At 36.8% G+C, this 22,838-nt stretch overlaps 1 protein-coding gene across 1 annotated transcript in view; it reads left to right on the forward strand.

Annotated features, from left to right (window-relative positions):
- The window catches only part of LOC103464376 (A-type voltage-gated potassium channel KCND3-like), an 82,866-nt gene that overhangs the window by 55,853 nt on the left and 4,175 nt on the right, over nt 1-22,838 (forward strand). Inside the window, exons 3-6 of the mRNA XM_008408426.3 lie at nt 8,398-8,560; nt 15,477-15,578; nt 20,268-20,360; nt 21,890-22,149. Coding sequence (XP_008406648.1) covers nt 8,398-8,560; nt 15,477-15,578; nt 20,268-20,360; nt 21,890-22,149 — 618 coding nt within the window. The remainder of the gene's footprint in view (nt 1-8,397; nt 8,561-15,476; nt 15,579-20,267; nt 20,361-21,889; nt 22,150-22,838) is intronic.

A 22,838-nucleotide genomic window follows, 5' to 3' on the forward strand; every position in this document is an offset into this window, starting at 1 on the left:
ACTTCATATGCCTTAAAATGTGTCGCACATCATTATGGCTGTGATTTTAGGAAATTCAATGTTTCTCTTTGTGATTTTCAAATAAATAACATTTCAGAAAGGTTTTTGTGCAGTAAACAAGCCACATGATGATTTTTTTGTGTGATTGAATTAGTTCCGACACAAAATGATTCTCACCTCTTGCTCTTTTAAGGTCCGTCCCCTCATTAACTGAGTCGATAACCTGCTGTTGCACAACGCTAATCAAAAGTCTGCTTCTTTCAGGCATTTAAACAAATATATATATTATATATATATATTTGGTTAAAAGAAGATATATCTTATTTTCTGAGTAGTTACTGATGTTTTCATTTAAATATTGTGATGAAGAGAAATTATCTGACTCTGAAAATGTCAACATGGTCTCAGATATGCATTAACTGCACCACATTCAGTGTATTTATAATACAATTTCTAAAAACACAGGTTTCAGATTTTGCCGGTGTTCTGTAGCAGTTCCTTTACTTATCACTGGTTGTGTTCGTCAGACAAAGACGTAGAAAGTGCTACAAAAGTGATGTGGGTGCAATATACCTGGTATTTTGGTTAATTACTTCAGCAAATGTGGAATATCTCCCATTGTATAACATGCCGTGCCTTTCTGTTGCATGAGCAAAGTGTTTTAGTGTTGCACCAATAACTTCTCTCCCAAATGTGTTGTTCACAGTCCTAATGCTTAACGATCCCTAACACAGCTGATAGAACAATGGAGACTGTGATTAAAGTACAGATTTAATCCATAAATTTGATATATCCATAGCAAAATCAGATATTAATCTGCCAAGATCAAATAATAAACACATCATCAGACCAAAAGCTACCTCAGGTCTGATTTATTAAAACTGTGACCATATTGCAATATTACTGCAGTTTTAAGATATTTTGCTATCTTGGATTGTTATGTGTAGACAAACTCTTTGCAGCTGTAATACCTATGGAGATCTTTTATCTCTATATTTATACATTTGGGGATAAAAAAAACAACACAGTATTGATTTTGACAGTTAAAAGTATAATATGTTACACCTCCTGAGGCTATGAACTGCTGTCCCAGTATGCAAAGAGAGAATTTAAAAATTTAAAACGTTATTCGCCATTCGTGTAAATGAATTTCAATGTTTTTATTTATTTATACTCCTCAAATCTCTTCAAAACTCATTGCATGCTAAGCACAAATTATGTTAGTATGGTATTCATTTGCTTAGAACCTTCTACACTATTTATGTAGACATTCAACAAAACTCAAGGCTGAAATTAGCATGAGAATGTATTTAAATTTGCATCTGCACATAATGGTAGAGATTAACTCAGAGAAAAAGTGACAGCTGCAAGGTGAAATGTCATAAAATTATAAACTTTCACACCCAGTAGTGTAATTAATAAAGAAGGAGGTTAGGAGGGAGCATCTCCTAACAGTTAATTGATTTTCCTTATTGTTTGTTAACCTTTTCTAATTAGTATACAGACAAGCTGTATAAATAGGACAGATAAACAACAGATGTTCAGTGAAATGTCAAGAGAGCAGTTAAATGGTACACTGACATGAACGCAGCAACATAGCTGGAGAGGAGAAAAAAATGAAAATAACAAAAACCTGTGGCTGTCCATTAACCAAACACCCAACAAGTTTTACCATCATATTCATCCAGTCATGCTTTTTTTTTTATCTTATGCTTGTTTTTCTTTTAATTAACTAAATCTTTGCTCCCGATTCCACATCAATGGGAACAACCAGATCCTGAAAGGAATGAGTTCAGTATCAAATCAAACTGACTCGGTGACTTGGTGCCATGGAATCACAATAATCAGATTTGCTAATTAAATTCAGATTTACTGGAGACCATCTTAAACACACGTGAGTCAAGACAGCTAAAACTGAATTACTGACTGCTGCAATTCAGAACACATAAACCTGTGAACACCAGACTAATCATAGGACACTGTCATGATCGTGTTTCTGTGTAGTTATTTTTAGAGTTTTTTGTGTTCAGTTGCTTCCTGTGTCTCCGTCTCTGCGTCTTCCCGTTGATTGTCTCCCAGGTGTGTCTCGTTCCCTTGATTATCCCGTGAGAATTTAGTCTCACCTGTTGTCAGTGTTCTTTGTCGGGTCCTTGTCTTACGTGTCTAACGCATGTTGTAGCTGTCGTTAGTCTATGTCGCATGCCAGTCGTTTCAGTTGTACTGGGAAGTCCTGAGTAGATTTTGCTCCCGTTTCAGTCTGTTTATAGTCAGTTGCTACCAGTGTGAACCTTAGCTTTCCGTTCAGCTGTCCTGCCTGTACTTTGACTGCAGAGCTCATCGTCATCATTAAATCATCATTTTTCATCTATAATCTGGGCCCTGCGTCTCTCCTCACCTCCAACCACCACACCATTCCTGACAAACAGGAGTTTCACTTTGGATTATTTATTCATTAGCTTGACTCAAGCTGTCATTTTTTATTTATTTTGTTTATTTTTTTGTAAAAATGTATTCCATTTAATATGGAAACTTAAATACAAAGTTTCACTTTACTTGAAAAAATACTCTGATATGTATATTTATGCTTAAAATCTCTTGATTCACTGTTTGCTTTTGTTTATGACTCACTGAAAAACTTTACAGGCTCAAAAACAATGAAAAAATGTTTGTTGGTCACAATATGAAAAACAGTCAAGAGCAGAGTCTGCTTATGGCACCTGCAAAAAGAGACACAACCTCATGCTAACTTATCACATGAAGCAATTTCAGAAAATCACAACTACATTAATCGTACACGATACTGACACAAAACCTTCTGAAAGAGAGGTGTTGAATTATTATTTTTATTTATACTTTTGGGGAAAATCTAAATGTAAATTAAGATGTATTTTCTTTATATTAAAAAAGTCTGCACAAGGTTAGATTTTGATGGAGGAAAGCAAAGGGCAAAAATCTACCATGCATATTGCCCTTGGACCACATTTGCATATATTATTATTCATGAGTGCTTTCATTACAAAGGTCTCTGTTGTCCATCTGTTGCAATTCATTATAAACTAACATGCCACAAATAGGTAACAGTTTATCACATTTTCTCAAGTGTTTTTGATCAAGCATTGGCTGTTTGCTGAAATAAAAATAAAATTTTTCCCATGAATTTGAAATCAGTTTTAGCGATGTATACACGTGCTCTGTACATTTGGAAAGCTTCAAACCTCGTTAAGTTTGGTCTCATACACATATGTTTGCTGTTTGGTACTGCAGGCCTGCAAATTGTTGTTATTGTGCTTACATAATCTGCCTTGAACCTTTGTGGCCTACAATGTGATGCTTGAATCACTGCTGATTGATGTCATTGTAGATTCAATTATGGAGTTTGGAGAATGTCAGTCCTCTCTAAAAGGTACTTGAACATTTGGTCAAACAAAACAAGCCAGCTCACTGAAAACACTAAAAGGCTTGCTGACCAATGGTAACTATTAGTTTTGGAACAAATCCAAAGTGTTTACTAGGATTGTGTTTGTTGTCGACTGTGTATGTGTTCATTCTTATATTTAAAATGCCGGTTTAAATATAAGAAGATGAAAAAAACTGTAAGATGAGCAACGTTGCAGACAAATGCCCAACCTGTGTCAAAGTTGCTATTTGTTACTCCCTCAGTTTTGTCATTTTCTGACCTCCGTTTTAACTCTCATTGCTGAACCTTACACTAATCTGCTCCTCTAAATTACTAGAAAGTAAAAAGGAGCACTTGGTTGACCGTCTTGTCCTGGGGGACTGCAGGTGTGCAGAAGTTGTAGAGCTGATTTTCAGACATACTGTCTGACCTTTGTTTATTCTAAGGAGAGGAAGCAAGGAATGGGGTGATAACGACGAAAACCAGAGGGGGAATGAAGGAAAACGGGGTGAAATGGGATTAAACAGAAAAGAAACAGCAAGAAACAATCTGATGTCTGTTATTACACTGAAAGGCGTATGAGAGATGTGGGATATGAGTTTGTGTGACCTGCTGCCACTGCAAAGAAAGCACCATCCATCATAACCTGTGTGAGCTCCTGTTTAAATTAGAGGCCGGGCTACATCAGCAGGGGACAGCTAACACGAAGGGCAAACTAACCTGCCGCTGAGGGCTGCTGAAAGTGGTCTAAACTACTGAGAGTTTATTTTAAAAAAAGGATGAATAAAACAAGTTAGATTAAGGTTCAATGTTGTTGAGAGGATGATGTATGAGAGAGACAACCAGCTCTGAAAAAGCTGAAAACTGTAACTGTGAATATTTGTTAACCTTTATTTTACCCCACAAAAACAAACAGAGCATGCATTGTATTTTTCAACTATCTGCTTTATATTCATTCCCGTGTGCAGACATGCTGCAAAGTAACGCCAACATCCTCTCCCGTGACACAGTTCTTACATCTTTCCTCTGCTCAGCTGCGGTTTGCCCACTTTGAACAAAACAACGTTTTCAGTTATGATGTATTAGATCTAGTTTTACATTTTATACTTCACAAAAATCAGAGTATATGTTGCCGCTTACCCATTTTGCAGACACTGCCTCTGAAACAACTTTTTTAATTTCCTGTGAAAACCCTGTAAGCTATTAAAACAAAGACATAAATTGATGTGTCTGATTACGGTAGTCCTTATGGCATGCTCTGATTTTTTTAGTGTATGCCTTTGAAAGATTTATCATGTTGCAATCCAGCACTACACCCTGGGTAATATATTGACTGCTGGTTTGTCTTTGTCCTTTTATTCCCTGGGTAAATGTTGTCAATTTCATGCATTTAATGTCAGACATTTAGTAGCATGTAGTTTCTGAATTTATTTTTGAATTATTCAATGAAGGATAAACTGAATAAAATAAAGACGTAATATTGTTATGTTCCATTTAGGGCAATGGCAGAGTTCAGAGTCTCCCATTGGCTTCTATGAAGCTGACATAACGCAGAACTCACATCCAAACACAAAGACATTCAAGCTTACGACTAAATCATTACATTTTTATCACTTTGAACACATTTGTTCATTAGACCACATGGAATGGTAATCCTATTTTATGCTGCAAGTTTTTAAAATATTTCTTGTTAAATATAGCAGTGTAATTTAAACTGCAGGACTACCGATTTTACCTCATTAATTTGAGCTAATGCTTTTAAGGTTTTTGCCAAAGTTCGCAGCACTCAGTTACTAATGTGTTGTTCTCACAATTTTAATTCAACATGGTTGGCTACAGACATGTGAATGGCAGATATTTTGGAGCAAAGTTGTTTCATTGCTAACTGAAACATATTTATCTAGTAATATAAAGTATGGATTATTTTCTGGAAAGATAAACTGCAGAATTTTATTTTTTTAACACTCCCAAAATATGAACTGACAAAAAAGGGAGAAAAAAATGTCAATAGGAAAATTGTAGCGGTTCTAACATCCCTGACGAAGTTAGAGACTTCATGGATGGAAGGTGCATGGAGAGGGTCAAAGGTCAAAACTCCAGCATCACTAGGAAACAACTCTATTTGAAGACCAACTTTAGTTGTTTCAGCTTGTGGCAATAAGATTGTTTCCTCATATTTTGAGTGTTGCTGAAGTCTTCACCCTGACTGAATTACTATAGAAGTGTGAAATTGACATTCTTGTGCTAAACTGATGAAGATATAGATCTTTCCTCAGATTCCATGGAGATTATAACTCATAATGTAGTTAAAGCATTTTCATTTTGAAGAATTGAAACAATAGATCAGGTTATCTTAACAAAATGCTTGAAAATCTGTGATATTGAATGAAATACAACTGTGTTATGCTGGTGTTTTGTTTACATTGTGTGTTTGGCTCTTGTTTCCAGGAGGGAGCCAGACTGTGACCATATTACTTGAGCTTAATAACCTCTTCTTTAAATAAAAAAAAAACAAACACGCATATGTTGGTGCAAACCGTGCAAACTGTATGACCCAGTAATGTCTTTCAGAGCTCAATTGCAGCTTTAAACGGAGTACTGACTTCGAGCGAATAGAACATGGAGCAGCTTTTCCACTCATTTCTGCTCACAAGCATCAATTTGTCATCCAAACACAGAACAAGATGATTGTCATCAAGGTGACTATGCTTTCTGTGGAGGAGCAGAACTTACTATTGTTTTCTAGTTCTGTCTTGACTAGCGTGTCAGGAGTATTTGTCTGAAAAATAATACATATGCTTATTTTGAAAACTGGTTCTACATATCTTCTTTTTCTTTTCTTTGTAGTGTCTTTAGTTGTGGTAGAAGTTTTGTTTAGCGCATGATGTCCAAGACAAATTTTCCTCAAGGGTACAACAAGCTATACATTTATGATCTATCATAAACCTGAGGATTTTGTTTGTTAGTCTCATAGTTCAAATTACACATGTAGATAGAAAAAAAAGAAAAACATTTCTGTTTATATATATATATGTGCTCTGTGAAAGTGTTATATATGTCAAAGGTCCGTAGGGTTTTGTTATGACAAATAGCTCAGAAAAGTACCGAAGATAGACCTTCAAAATCGAAACTGTCTCAAACTCGGAAACTGTTTTGCATTCCTGCCCATGAGTGCAGTCTCATAACTTATGATTCAAATTAGAATTTGTTCTCAGAAAACCCCACTGCATTAGGTGCTGGGATAATTCAGCCTTTGTAGTCTGAAATGAAAATGTGGAGCGGGAAATTGTGTTCGCAGTGTAATTGTGTGGTGGCATGTTTTATGCAAATTTGGCAAAAAGAAAACAGTAAACTTAGATTTTAACTGAAAGATAAAAATGTTGATAAAGTTATTTTTATATTAAAAAGATGTGATAAGATTCCAGGCCCACAAGTGGCTTCGGTGTTTGTGACTGTGATGGTATTATCAGGTATTACGCATTTAATCTTCAACATGGCTGCCTGTCTGGAGTAGAAATTGATGGATTGAGGTTGCATTTTCTGTCACTGCATTTTTTGTCACTGCTGCTTTCGTTGTTCCTTTCTTGTACCTCTGATGAGAAGGAACAGCATGAATTTCTGTTATCTGCATTAGCAGAGACAGAGCCCATAATGCGAGGATGTGTTGCCCCTGTACTGTAATACTGCTTTTTATATCTGCTTCTGACTCTTCATCAGAGCTGTGTTCAGAGAAAAAAAGACAGAGTAAACTATAACCACCTCTGTCTGCGAGAAGAAGGGATGGAAAGACACCGAATTTGTATGAATCCATAAATCTATAGGATTGTGAAAACGTATTCTATGTTTTTTTTTGTTTTTGCTTTTTATGTCACACTTAAGAAAAACATCCAAACAAACCAACTTAGATCTAGGTAGAAAAAGAAAAAAACTTATATTAAACCTGTCAAACAACACAAAATAGATTAAAACAATTGAAAAAGCAACCTATTATGACCTGAACTAAACAAATTCAAAAACATTTTTTTTAAAAAAAGTATTCAAATCCAGACTGGAAAGGGTTACGAACTCATTTTTTTTAGGCTGTGAGACTCCTGCAAAGAACAGCAAGAGCCATTATCCACAAGTGGAGAAAACATGGACCACAGTTGAACCCTCCCAGGAGTGAGTGGTGGGCCTACCAGAATTACTCCAGTTCATCCATGACTCATACTTGAGGTCACCAAATAACCCAGAGCAACATCTACTGCACTGCAGGCCTCACTTACCTTAGGTAAGGTCAGTGCCTGGCCTTCTTCTGATTGTTCAACAATAAGAAAGAAATGTCATCAATGGGAGAGTTTCTTGGTGAAATAAACCCTGTCCAAAAGGAACACAAAGATTCGTTTTTCATTTGCATACAAACATTTTAGGAATCTTTTCTTTTATTTTTGAGGAGACTAAAGCATAATCTTTTGAAAAGTGTGTGTCTAATTTCATCTGATATAAAACTAACATAGCATTTCAGTATAAGAACATCATGTGTTGAGCAGCAGAAGAATGATCAGCAACAAAAAGGTCTTGGAGTGGTCTAGTCAAATTCCAGACTTACATCCAATTGAAGTGCTGTATTGTTACCATAAGCGGGCTGATCATGATCAAAAACTCTCCATGTGGCTGCTTTAAAAGATTTCTGTAAAAGAGAACCGGCCAAACATTTCATTGTAAAATACTTATGTTAATCATTGCAAATGCTTGATGGCAATTGTTGCTGCCCAGGGTGGCAAACCCAGTTATTTGTTAGGGGCAATTGCTTTTTCACCTTTGCCCAAGTTTGTTTGGAATTATTTTTTTCTTGCACTCAATTAAATCTATGTGTGATATTTACTCAATTTATCTTTGTGCAACAAAAAAACTTATTGGTTAACAGGAAAAACAAAAACAGAAGAAATCTGTGAGGGACAAAACACTTCCTTCACATCCTTGTATGTGCTTTAAATTGAATTCTTCTCATTTCCCTTTAGCTACGGAGACATGGTCCCGAAGACAATTGCTGGAAAGATCTTTGGCTCCATCTGCTCCCTGAGCGGCGTGCTGGTGATTGCTCTTCCCGTCCCTGTCATCGTGTCCAACTTTAGCCGCATCTACCACCAGAACCAGCGGGCAGACAAACGTCGAGCTCAGAAGGTGAAGCTTACCGTCTCTAAAAAGTGTACGCAGCCATGTTACCTAATTTGAAGGGAAGGCAGGTTGTGAATTTTAGAAAGAATAAAGGACCGGGATGAAATATCTACTGAGCTCATAAATGGAAGATTGAGATTTTTTTTTTTTTGTATAAACATTGTATGTTTAAAAACTAATCACAAATGTCAGACCTTCAGAATAATTCAGCTCAACCTGGAGTAACTCAGACGTAGAAAAGACGATTAAAGAGTTTAATGGCAAGGATGAACAACAATTCATTGAAAATGAATAACAGTTCTTTGGCGCTCGGGCCCCGGCAGAAGATTTGAGCTGTTATTTGCTGAGAACTCGGGTGTACATCCCCGACGCTGATTAGGGATACTCTTCCCCCCGGGGCCCGACACTGGTGGTGGAGGTCGGAAAAGGATGACGTCATGGAGAGCTGAATGATGCTGGTGGAGGAGGGGGTGGAGGTGGGTTGAGCACGGCTGGAGAGCGGCTGGCGGCGTGGGTGTGGATGCATATAAGCGGAGCTTGATTGATGGTTGAACACGCCGGGTCGAGGTCCGGCGCTCAGGTTGGAAGCGGCAAGCATGACGCAGCGATTGGGTGGAGCAGGTGAGGCAGGAGTTTTCCAGCCTGAATTTCCGCCTAGGCTTCATTATAGTCAACTCCAATGAATGAAAATTTGTTTGTTGCTTGTCACATGGAAACTAATTTAAAAGCCTTACATATGTACAGTTCCTTTCTTTCAGACACATAGACAGATGCACACTTTAGTTCGAAGTGCTAAATATTACTCAGCCACTCACCACAGCTCCCCTGTAGGCTTGACCTTTCAACAAAACTAGATAAGAGCGCTATTAAGTTGGGGAGCAGCCACTGATAGCTAATTGACAAGAGGAATGTCTGATTTGAGTCCACATTAATGAATGTTCTGATTTGAACCTCTTCAAACATAATGCACTGACCTCCCTTTCATCTCAATAATGTGAAGGTGAAGTGAGCCTGTGGCTCCCAACACGGTAATGTATTGGTTGTTCTTTAGCGTAGAAATTGAAATGGTATATGAATACCACAACGTGTTTTAATTATATATTTCCGATAATTACAGAGTCAGTAAGCGATACATTCCATTAATTGAGAGAGATTGGAATAAATAAGGGTTCACTTCATCCTGCTCTTTTTCAAACAGAAAAGTAGCAGTAAGATTATTATTTTGTTCTCAGTTAAGAATGCACGTTTACTCTTATTCTACAGGTTACTTGTTTTTCAACTAATTTGAAATAAAAATAAATAAATAAATACATGGATAAATAAATAAGGGTTGACTCAAAGTATAATTTATCTGACTGGCAGTGAAGATGAAGGGAAGAAATCAGAAAATACACAAATGTTGATATTTTTCCAATTCATGAACACAAATATCTCATATTTGTTTTCTGTAATAACTGTGAACAATGTTTATTGACAAGCAAAATAAGAGCAAGGTAGTGCACTCCTCTATAGTACGGTTAAGTCTAGCCAGGTTAAATTATTGTACAATATGTCACCCACAGCAGTGAGCAATGTTCTGTACAGATCTCCAATGTATTCCCTCCCGCTGCTGGTGAAGGCCAGGGGGCTGAGACTGATGGAGGAGGTCCAGTACGGGCGGCTCTAGGCAGGGGCCAGTGTCCCTGTAACAACTGGTGATGGCCCCTGAACTGAAGATATAACACTAAATCAATTTCCTATGAATATGTGTTCCAGCAGAGAAATTGTAAATAACTGGTCCCTCGGACAAATTGAATTTAGCAGAGTTTTTGGCAACGAATTAAGTAGTTGCACGTTGAGCTTCAGTTCAGTTGTGATCGCAGTTTTCATCTGCTAGCTCAGGAGTTGCAGACTCCTGACCTCACTTAACATGTTAAACAATGTAATATTGCCTCTTTTATTTATGTATCTGTTTGCTTGCCTTTTTTTGTTTGTTTTTTTTACTTAATTTTCCCAGTAGAGCACTTTCAGATGCTGAGAAAAACATGAAGCATGAGTCACTCATCTGGAGTGCTCTGTATTTTCTGTTGTGACCGTATACTTACCTGGTGAATGCTCACAACTTCAAAATGTTAACAGGTCACTAACAAATTACTAGGTTTTTGTAAGCTGTTTTTATTCACACATGAGCAAACATTCCCCTCACATGTCATCTGTATTTTGTCTGCGTCACGATTTAAAGAAACAGACTGAGGACAGAAAAGAGGGTCGGGGGGGCATCTAACTCTGTCCGTCTTTTTTTCTGTCCTCCTTTACTGCAGCTCTCCTGGCTTCTCCATCCTCTCTAAGTCCCGTTTGTCTTCAGTCTTTTATAACAACTCTCTGCTTCAGGCACCTTTTACAAATTACATATTCGTCTAGAAATTTTACTTCACAAAAAGCTCTTTTCACATAGTAATTGTTGTCTTTCAGAAAACTTCAAATTGAGCTTAATGACAGTGATTGTCTGCTAACTGTGACAGTGTGTGGCTTAGTGCACAGCATATTATTCTTTCTTCATATTTAGTAACCTGCTGAGGACCTAACTGCCCATGAAAACAAACCCTGATATTTGGTCCTAATTTACCAATAAGTAAAAAAGAGCTTGCAGAAAGGCTTCTTCTTTTATTCATGCATAAATCAGTCGTGCAGCACTCACCATCAGAGTGATGGTGAGTGTCGAAGCAGTAAATGGATTGAGGTCACGCTCCTAATGGGACAGCAAAGTCAAGTGGAGCTACACTGCAACCTGGCAGGTTGTTGAGCAGGAGAAAAAAAACATAATAATAATAAAAAGACAGCAGACGTGAGGGCAAACCAAGAAGACTACAGGATAAGGAAAGGAAGAGGAAGGAAGTTGACAAGAGGGAAAAACAGGACGCAGAGAGGACAAAGAAATCACACAAAGTATGATGGAGACCCATAAGAGTGGCTTAAGAGAAAAGGAAATGGTGTAGTTCTAAGGAAGAGGTCAGCATTTCCAAAGTCAGCAGTCAAGATGCCCGACTTCAGGTCTGCGATTGGTGATAATGTAGCTGAAAGTTCAGACTTTTTCTGTTCAGTCAACCAAATCAAGCATAATCACCTAAATCGATCTCCAGCGTCTTACCTTTAACAGACCGTATACTGATTTATGTAAAATAACCTTTTCAGCCATGAATGTCTTCGTGATCAATCATGTGGCATTTATACTCAGAGACTGAAAAGCAACTTGTGGAAAGCATATATTTAAATAATGCTCGTACGAGTGTCTGGTGAGAGAGGCTGCCTCTTTATTTGATTAGAGGTCAGATGAAATGATGATGAATTGTGATCAATAAACAACATCAATTAAATGAGATCTAGTTAAACAAAAAAGAACCCAGAGCAGCTTATGTAGATAAGTGACAAATCTACAGAAAGTAATTAAAAATTAATTGTTGCCAGAATAAATAGAATCTAATTTGATAAGCAATATTACATACAACGTATAATAAACTAACCTGCGTTATTAAAGCTGGATGTACAGACTTTCATTAAGATCAGTAAGACACAATGATTATTTACTGTGATAAACCACAGCTTTATTTTGAGTATTATCTTTCTGTGGTTGAAATACTTACATGGATAAATAAAAGTAGCATTTTCCTTGAAGTATTTCTTTTGTCAGTTCCCAAAGTGTTTAAAAAAGTGTTTATAGGGCTGACTAACATTCTAGATTAGGAATCATTTTTACCTTAGCTAAAATGTTATACTTATGTAAGATATTTTTTAAATTTTGTTTTGTTTTCCCAATTTTACAAACCATTTCATGTTTATTTAGTCTTTGGGGAATTTAAAGACTCTTGCTCATTGAGATTTTGAGAAAATATGGCTGTTGGGTTTATAAAAAATAGATGTTCATTTCTCAGTTGGAAAATAAATCATGCATAGTGGACAGTGGATTACATTGATGCTTCTGTAATACCCATTCAGGGACTTTACATGATACATTCATGCCTCAATGCTTCAGCCTGCCTTTGAACTTTCTTCAGATGTTTATTAGGAAGGTTTTTCTTCTGAGATCACTGGTTCAGTGGGCGCTCAGAAAAACATCAGTACAATCAAATCCAGACATCTCACACTTACCCATCAGAGTAAATTTTTATTTCATAATATTTCTCTTTTTTGTTTCAGGCGATGCTTTTGATCAAGAAAAGAAAACAGTCTGCAAAAAACACAGTTTTCACTTTCAACATCATATGCTTTTAGCTACATGAACAAAGAAAGAATGATTCATCTTGCGTTATTTTCACATGTCACGCACGCAGAAACACACTACCAGTATTATTACATCTCAGGTCGCAGCTTTCCACACATCTTCACAGAATCCAGAGTTTGACTGGCAACTTTTGAAGCATCCAAACTTATTTCATTACTTTTGATTCACGTCTTGGAAGAAGAAATTGCTCCGTCTGTCTCCCACTTTTGAAATACGTTTATAGTGGAACGAGGGGGCAAGCAGGACAAGGTTAAAGAAATCACTCAACTCATGCGTCCACGAGCTGGGGAGGAAGTCACACTAATACCCTCTTCATTTTAAAAAAATGGCCCGAGCTATTCCTCTCTCATTTCCTGTCGGTCTCCTTTGCTTTGTTCTGTTATCACATCAGCACTTTAAAACAGGTTTATCTTCTGGCCTCAGAACCAGGAAGGTCTATGCAAAAAGTGAAACACAATGCAGATTTGTCTCCCCTTAAGAATTAAAGTAATATGTTTGAATGTGGAGAAAAATAAAATCAATTTGTGATGTCCTCATCGGCAGATGGAGTGAGATAATTAAATATTTTAAGCACCACACCAAGTGTGTAGAAGTGTCTTTTTCTTGTGATTTCCTCCTTAAGATAAATATTCTGCTAGCATCTGAAAAACAGATAACCTAGAGTAGTTGTGAATCAAACAAGATTCATTTTTTTATTCCCTAAAGCTTTGCGGTTTCTTGACAAAATGAATCAAATCAAGTCCAAGTTCCAATCTCCACTCTGACTTGCTACCTGATTCAGGACAGATGGAGCTCCAGCTTTCCTAATGTCAAACTGAGTGGAACCGGGGTTTTGATGAGGACTTTTCAGCAGCACTTAGTTTGCAAATTTTCAAAAATTGCATGACTTGATCATAAATTGCTGCAAAATGTGTGTCACGGCTAATCACCAACAGAAGCTTTTCAAGCTTTGGTGCATATACATACTCAACAACAAATTATGTAATGCTCTCCTGGTTGTGGATTTCAGAAACTGTTTCTGTTTTGCATCAATTCATCTAACAATGAATGTTCCTACTCTAAATGCTTTTGTGTGGTTTTTGTTTTCTCTCTCTCATTTTTACACTCGAATTACATTGATTGATGAATCTTTTATAGGATTTTAAATGTATTATATCATTTCTAAGTGGTACTTATGTGCTATCATAGTCCATCTGCATATGTGGCCACAGAAAGCTCGTCCAAGCGTGGATTAACTAGCCTAACTATGCCAGTACTGTTGATCAAACTTAATTGAAGACAGGCCCCACTAATTTTTAAAACATGTTCATCTGTTACATTTTCCCAGGCAAATATCTCAAAGTTTTATCATCTTGTGATTAATAATCACATTTAGTTTCTTGCAGTGGAGAAATGTCTCTTCATTTTGAGAAAACCACTTGAAGTTGTTCTTGGCTGATGTATGTATCACTGAAACAAACAATATAAAGTCTAATCAGTTTAAAACGTTGATCCACTGTTTCCTGGTAATAATCCTGGTTCACATTTTCATGAAAACAATCCACATGTAGATGATGCAGATTAAAACTTGACATTGAATTGGCACATGATATATTGCCATCAAAACACAATATTATCAATAAAATAAGACAATAATAGCAGAAAGTAAGAACCGATCGTCTAAGTCTATGGAACAAGAGATATTTTCTTTCCTGTCTGTCTCCTTTGCTTTGTTCCTGTTGTCACATCGGCACTTTGAAACACGTTTATCTTTTGGTAAATCCATAGATACGACAGACTCAAAACGACAGACTTTTAATGTTAGGATTTCTTCAAACATTTTCAATACGAAGACAGAAACAAAAGCAGTAAAATACACTGACAGTGCCTTGAAAATGTATTTCTTCCCATGAAATTGTTGTTAGAAGTTGTTAGTTGTTAGAAGTTGCAGAATATTAATTTTATGAAAATACAATATATTGCTTTGGGAACACGAACGCTACTTTTTCAGCGTCAAGCAATGCTTTCAATTTAAGTATGTGTTTTTATAGGCTGACCTCAGTCACTGAAGTTTTCCGTTTCAGACGTTTAAGACAATTTTCAGTGGCAACACTTTGCTATAACTTAGTGAAATCCCAGAATACATCCCACTCAAAAATTATTTAGAGTTTGCCGTGTGAGGGAACTTTCTTTTTCTCTCTTTGCTTGCACAAAGACATTCTCTAAAACTCATTTTGGGTAAGCCAGGCCTCAGGACCCAACATCACTCCTACTCTTGTGGTTTTAATGGAAGTTAATCCCTGCTGCAAGGTCTCTGCGTCTGTAGAAAAGTGAAAAGTAGCAAAAGGATGCTGTTACAGCAACATATAAATGTCCATGGACTCAAAATGAAATGTTCAGCAATCCCATATGGATGAATTATGTTTGATACCACATACTTTTTGAAGGATGTTAGTGAGCATTCCCCTCCAGACACAACACGCTGCAGAGACAGCTTTCATCACATTGAAAGAAGAAAAACCCCAAAGAAAAGCAAGCAGCACTTCTTGGACAGCTGTGAAAATTACTATGCAGTTTTGGTGAATAGCTGGCAGACTCTTTTCATTAAATAAAGCCTTAGTCTTCTTCCGCGACCTCCCGCCTACCTTGTCTGACAATCTGACCTCCTTCTCTTCCCACTTCCAGAAAGCCAGGTTGGCCAGGATAAGAATAGCCAAGTCTGGCAGCGCCAACGCCTTCCTCCAGAGCAAGCACAACGGACTCCTCAACGAGCTGCTGGAGCTGACGGTGAGATAACCCTCCGATGCGCTTTGACACAGAAACAGAAAGAAAGAAAAGGCATTTTCAGATGTTTTCATTAAAACTGATGTGCTGTGCCAGCAGATTGTATTTCCATTTTATACATTAATATTATTGTTCCTGGTTAAACAACCCTCTGCTAATTATTTCAGTCCATTGCAACTCAATCGCTTGGAGGCAACAGCTTCACATATGAACTACAAACACATACACAAGCAAAACACCAACAATTATTGCCACAATTAACCAAAGAGTAATTTAAAAGTAATTTAGAGGCTATAAAAGAGCAGCAGAATCAGAAGTCATTAAATTCTTGTCGTCAAACTGGGCTTGGTTGATAGTAAGGGAGTTATGTGTATAATCCTCTGCGGTCTGTGTTATCGGCATAATCACACTGAGTGCCTTTCCTTGTTGTCTTTCAGAGAGTTGATTTAATTCCCTTGTGTGGAACTATGAGAATAGGATTTGTTTTGTATTGCTTGTTGAGGAGCTCTTGATGATAATTAAATGATTAGCACAATAAAAGGTTATAGAAAATGTGAAAATAAATCTGTGACTGAACAGGGTGATACTGGGAAGAGCGGAGCTTTTGTTTCGACCTTGTTCTTTCCCGAAACATGAGCACTCTGCTTTTACAGACTTGGGTAAAAAAATAAAAATAAAAATTCTTTGGTGTTAACTATGTTCAAAAGAGCTATTAGCTTGTCAGTCATAATTTACAGTGTTGTTTCCAAAATGTTCACCATGATTACAGTCTGCTCTGAGAAAGAATGAACCAACAACCAGAAGGAAAGAAAAAACTGCTTTTTCCTGTGAGCCAGAAGGATGAAGGAACACTGTAGCTTGAAGATAGTACACAGTTTTAATATTTGATTATTTTGTTGATGGTAAAGCTAACAAGAAAAACTTCCACCATGAATTTCCAATCAGGATGCTGTGTAAAATATTTGGAGCTAAGAGCGGGTGTCTGGTTTGGCTATGTTTTATTTTATTTTAACAAATTAAATCTGTAAACTGTAGCATGCATTTGTATTCAACTCCTTATGATGATAATCCTGAATAAAATTCATTAATATCAACTACTAAAGTTAAGTAAACTTTAGAAAGCATGCAGAATGCTTCGTGTAGAAGGATCTAAAAGTTGCAGGACATTGACTCTCAAGGTCTGGATTTGAATAGCCCTGCTGTATTAGTTTGTCTTATAAAATCACTTTTAAAAACGCTGAAGTTAAACATCAAAATATAACAAATTTTGGCTGGCTTAAGAGTACTTTCACATTATAGCTACTTATGGGTTCAGTTTTCAATCAATTTCTACTGGTACTTAATTTCTGCTGAATTGGCAGATCAAAGCAGGATGAAATAAGTGGCCAGAATAGTTAAATGATGTTTGTTTATTTTGGTCACTTTTAACATTTCCATACACAAGTACAAAAAGAAAATGATGTGATGCTGAAAAAAACTAAAAGAAAAACACAAAAAATGCAACAAAAAAGAAGGAAAAAAAAGAAACAAGATAAAAGTCAAAACAGCTGAATCTTTCCTGCACAGTTTTAGAAAATGCAAAGGAATTTCTGCAGTTTGTAGACAAACTGATACAATAAAATATAGAATCACAATCAAACCTTAATATATATGTTTTGCAATTTATTTTATACATTTTTAATATAAGGAAGGAAAAGCAAAGTTTTAACTTCTCACTACATTTATTCCACACATGAATCCCTCTGACTCAAGTTTTGTCATATTTGTCCTGATCTTTAGTTTTTAAACAAACCCTTCTCTCTTAGAGTGTTTCTTTAAATTCAAATCACTTCTGTATACACTTTTGAAGGAGTTTGATGGCAGGAAGGAAGTTCTCAAAGTTTTTTTAAGCTGTCAAACTATTTCCTCCATATGCTTCGGTATCCACCTGCTCATATCAGGCAACCTGTTTGTTTTTGGTACAGCAGATGTTCATCCCTGCTCCTTTCCACTTTTATGCTTAGCTTAAAAAAAAAAACTCACAACCACCATGGAAAAAAAAAAATGTGTTTGGTAATGCATGAGCAAATTGCCCATATCCTTCCCATCCAGTGCATCACTCCTGCTTTCAGTGACATACTCTGTGATTTGCAGATGGCTACCAAAATCCATTTGGATCTAATCGAGTCCAGTGTGAAAGCTCCTGGGTGTCTGGAAGTGGTTGGAATTATCATATAAATGCCATCTGTGAGTGCTGAGCAAACCAGCCCGTCCCTCTGTGTGGGTCTGTGATGTGGCTGCCAGCGTCCTGGTGCATCAAATTACAGTGGTGTCGCCGCTGACAGTCAGTCAGTGGCGCTTCATGGGTCTGGGGTAAAAGTGAGGGTGGAATATATGACAAAATGACTGGTTCTCTCACAGCTTATAGTTAGATTAGAAGTTCACTGCAGGTCTGTTTGCATTCGGGTAATTTCACACTTTGACAGCCGTTTATTGGTTACACAAATCAGGAGCTCATTTTCACAGAGGGGGATTTATCGATTATGCTGTCAGGCTGGATGATGACCTCTCTAGGAGGCCATTACAGCTTTATCCATTTGAATGCTGATACCATAATATTTGCTTTTCATATCGGAGTGACACAGTTGCCGTTGTGTTCACATTTCGAGCCTGGCTGCTGATGGATCAAATGCTACAAGCATGTTTGTTTCTGAGCGAGTTCGAATGGCATCGTGATGGATGCTTTTTTTTGTTGTCGTTTTGGAAGCAGGCAGATCATTGTGATGTTTCAGGGAAGCAGAGAGGAGTAGTGATTAGATATTTTAAGAGCTGCAATCTTTTCGCTGATCTAATGTTAACCAAACATGTTCCCTGTTTGTCTCAATTAGAGATGAAAGCCGAAACTCCTTTTTGGTGAAACTCCTTTGGTTATTCATCTCTTTACTTTACTCATTCTTAAAGTTACCACTGAACTATAACAGGTGTGGCCCATTTAAAAAATGTAAAATGTGTCATTTTGGCCAGTTTAAGGCAGCTATCCTATTTCAGGCAACTGATGACCAGAGTCAAAAGTTTGTTGAACCAATTTTTTCTGCAATCTTGTCATCATTTTCATCTCTACCAGTTGTGTATATGTAGAATTAAATTCATAAATTTTCGTAATGATGTAAAGAATAAAAAAAAGATGGCCAATTTTACAAAATATTTACTCAAATTTAATTAGATATTTTTTATTTGTTTGTTTGTCTCCTGCAGCAAACTACAGATGATGGTTCAATGGTCAGATGCCTTGTTGTTAAAGAGCCAAATTAGTTAACAGGATTGAGAATAACTTGGTTTTGACAGAATAGTCCTCTGTATACAGACACGCACGCACACACACCCCCCCACACACACACACACACACACACACACACGCACACGTTCAAACACACAAATACAGGAAGATGAAAAGCTTCATTATTCGCTGTCAGCAGGTTGTAAACAGTTATTGAAAGTACCATGAATGACATTTCGTCTGTGAAGCTAGTTTTGTGTTTGCTTTTTTGGATTCTTCTTTTTCAGAAAGAAAATTATTTTCCCTGCAGCCATCATTTGGGACTTTATTTGAAGTTATTTATTTTTTTTAGTCCTCTTCAACAAGAACAAGAATGATTTGACTTTCAAACAGACAGTTGACAGAGAGGACGATCACCGCTTGGTTAACTTGACTGCCAAGCTGAACAGATCATAAAAATAAAATAAACCTTTACTTCATCAGCATTCAACAGTGGGACTTCTGAGCAGATGGGGCACTCAGTCCACCACAAATAGTTTCCATTCTAGTTAAATAAAATGAAAAGAGTTTTGAAAAAGTTGACCAGTAAACAGAGTGAAAATCCAAACACTTACCAGCAAAAGATATTATCCTTTTCTTGTGATCTGGATTATATTGCAGATGGAGCGTCTAGCCTTAAACCTTCGTGTTTAGAGGACAGCGCCACAAATCATCACTTGATCAGAAATTGTTTTGTTCTGCAGCCCACATCACTGTATTGTTCATGTTCCTGGAATGTGAATAAGAGTCCTTGGACTGCAAAGCCTCCTACCCAAATCCTCCTGAGTAACAATGCAAGCTGCAAGTAGATAATTAATTTATTTTCTCTTTTCGTTTTTTGCCAAATCTGATTACTTTGAGGCTAAGCTTTATTAGAGATGCGGACTCGAAAACAAGTGCTGTTTGGAGAAATTTCCATCAGCCGTTCCAACAGTTATTTTCCTCTCTTTTAGACATCAATAACTATTCAGCTGAATGCAACATCTAATAACACTCAGTGGGAACATCAATAATTTAGTGAGAAAGCTGGCAATAACACCTTTTTAGAATTAGTGCCTTTTGTTCAATAAAATAAAAGTGGAAATTGTTTTGATGGAGTTTTTTTTTAAGTAACTGGACCACAGGAAGCACAGTGGTAAGTATTAAAAAAAAACTAAAAAAAGTAAGATTTATGGCCAAAGCATCAATTCCCATCAAGCAGAAAAGTAATTATATACATCAGCTCATTATGAAAAAAAAAAGTCAAACAAGTTAAAGGAATCAAAGAAAGCATAATTTTCCTTTCTACATATTTTGATTAAGCAATTATTAAAGCCTCTTCTTAGGAACATTATCCACACTGTGGCATGTTATTTGACTCATTTTGATAAATTAGCTGTCTGTGTGTCGTTACTCAGGGTTCAGAAGAAGACGAGCAGAAGCTGATAAAGTCCATCTCCCTGTTAGAGAGCCAACACCACCACCTGCTGCACTGTCTGGAGAAAACTACAGTGAGAACGCCTCTCTGTTTGACTTTAAACACTCACTCAAGTGTTTATTCACACCTTGTTCAGTAACAGGTTGTTAAATAATTAAGCTGGAAGTACATGTTTATTATTTTAAAATAAAGGCATACAGTTCAGCTGCGCTGCAGACTTTTCTCGCTGTGACAGGCGATGAAGAGTTTTTGTTCATGTAATGGTACCTTGTTGGAAGTGTTGACACTGACTGACGCTGGGAGCGTAGATCTAAAAAAAGATTTGAGGGAGTTTTGCTGCCGTTAGATACGTCTATCACTTTGACAGTACAGTTAACCCACTCACTGAATCTGAGTGTCGAAGTCAGTCAGAAGCAGAAAAGAAAGTGTTGGGAGAAATACTTCAAAATGTTTACATGTCAGTTTGACAGTGAACATGTGACACAGCGGGGCTGTCGAAGAAGAAAAGATAGGAACTTCTGCTGTGCAGCAAGAAATGTGTGGAATATGCATGTTATCAGCGGTTATTGAGGGAAAAGAATAGAAAACCAACACAGTTTTTTAATTCAGGATGTCTTTAGCTGCATAAGATGTTTGCCAACTTACATATTGTTTGAGAAGAAGTAGTCTGGAGTCCTCCCTCAATTAAATCTGGAGAGTAAATGACAGAAACGAACTGGAAGGGGCCAGTATCAATATATCATAGGTCTTTTATACTAAAAGACTAGTTGTTAGCACTGAAAGTAAGCTATCTTTATTACTTTCACAAACCACATTTTAAAACATTAAACAATGATGTAAAAAAATATTTTCCCCCATAGAAATTTCTTCTGTTTTTGCCATTTTAAAGCTTCACATCTTTAAGCACATTCTGATATCCAACAACTAACTGCCCATGTAAATAGAGAATGCAGTACTTAATTTACAATTTTACTTATTAACATAAATAGTTTTCCCAAACCAGGCTAGTGTGACTATAACAAAATGAATAGAACAAGATGATGGCCACATCACCACGGCCATCATCTTGTTAAATAATGAATTAGTTATCATTAATGGGATTAACCATAATTTTGTGATGTAAGCTTAATTTTCCATAACTTATAGACTTGTCATAATCGGAGGAATCATTACTTATGTTGTCTAGCAGAAAATCCTAAAAGAGAATATGAGGCCTTAGCCAGAAAGTTACGTTCTGGATAAAAGCCACAAGATGATTGTGGAGTAGCCTGTTCAAAGTCCAGATAAAAATCTCATGGAGATGTTTTGGCCTAAGTTGAAATTAGTTGTTCATGCTCTAAGTGTAGCTGAATTAAACGAGTTCTGCAGCCATAATCCAGTGCAGAAGAGTGCAGGTGTGGTGACCAAGAGTGACACAAACAAAAACAGAAGAAATCTGTAATGGGGCAAACACTTTTTACGCTTTATGTCAAACAGCCAAAATAGTAAGCTAAAAAAATATTTTTAAAGGAGAGTCATTCTAAAAGTTTCCATTTGAAAATAAACTGCATAAAACATTGTGCTCCGTTTTGTTTTTTTCTGGCACCATTGTGTCTTTTTCAGGCCCATGAGTTTGTGGATGAGCAGGTGTACGAGCAGAACTGTTTGGAAACAGCACTGCAGACCTATCCATCACACAGTCCCTCAATAGCCAGCCACGACAGTCCTGCGGTGACCTGCTGCGGCGCTAGTGGAAAGAAAAATACTCCACTGCCCAATGCCAACCTGCCCCTTGCGAACCCAGTCCCATCACACCGGGGCCCGCTGCAGGAGCTCAGCGCTCTTCACATACAGAGCGCTGACCCACTGTCACACACAAGCAGGTGAAATTGAGCAGAAAAAGCTTGAAAGTGTCAGCAGGGTTTTAGCTCTGAGGATGTTGAGTCAACTGTGTCACTTGTGGTAACTGGCCATGAAGACCTCACTTTCATAAATTTGAGGTTTATTTATTTTTTTATTCACTCCATTAAAAGTTTGTTTATGCAACAACAGTAATAGGTCATAATAAATTATTGGAAAGTTGCATAGGTAATGCATATTTCAAAGAGATGCTAAATTGAGAACATTAGTAAGAACATTTTTAATTATTTGAAAATCTGTAATTTATTAATACTGGAGTTGTGACAGAACTTATGTGTCAGTGTTAACATTTATTTTGTGCCTTTAATTCTATAGAATAAGTTTAGAGTGCCACTAATTTTATAAACAGGATTTATATTAACCATAAATGCATATCTGGTTAGGTGAAAGAATGAATATTAGGTCTTTACTCCAAAAAGATAAGCGAAGGGTTGTAATTGCAAAACAATCCACTAGAGGACACTGTTTAGCAGCTTATAATGCAACCTTACTGAATGTTGATTCTAAAGCATCTGGAAACAACAGCACCTTGAAAATAGAAAAATAGAAAATAGGATGTTCTCCTAATATGAGAGGTTTTACAAATATAGTATTTAACCTTTATGTTACCAGTATAAAACCTCATTGGAATTAAAAACTTCTTTTTCAACAA

This window comes from Poecilia reticulata, chromosome 5 (assembly GCF_904066995.2).
Source record: "Poecilia reticulata chromosome 5, P_reticulata-male-v2, whole genome shotgun sequence".
Taxonomy (NCBI): domain Eukaryota; kingdom Metazoa; phylum Chordata; class Actinopteri; order Cyprinodontiformes; family Poeciliidae; genus Poecilia; species Poecilia reticulata.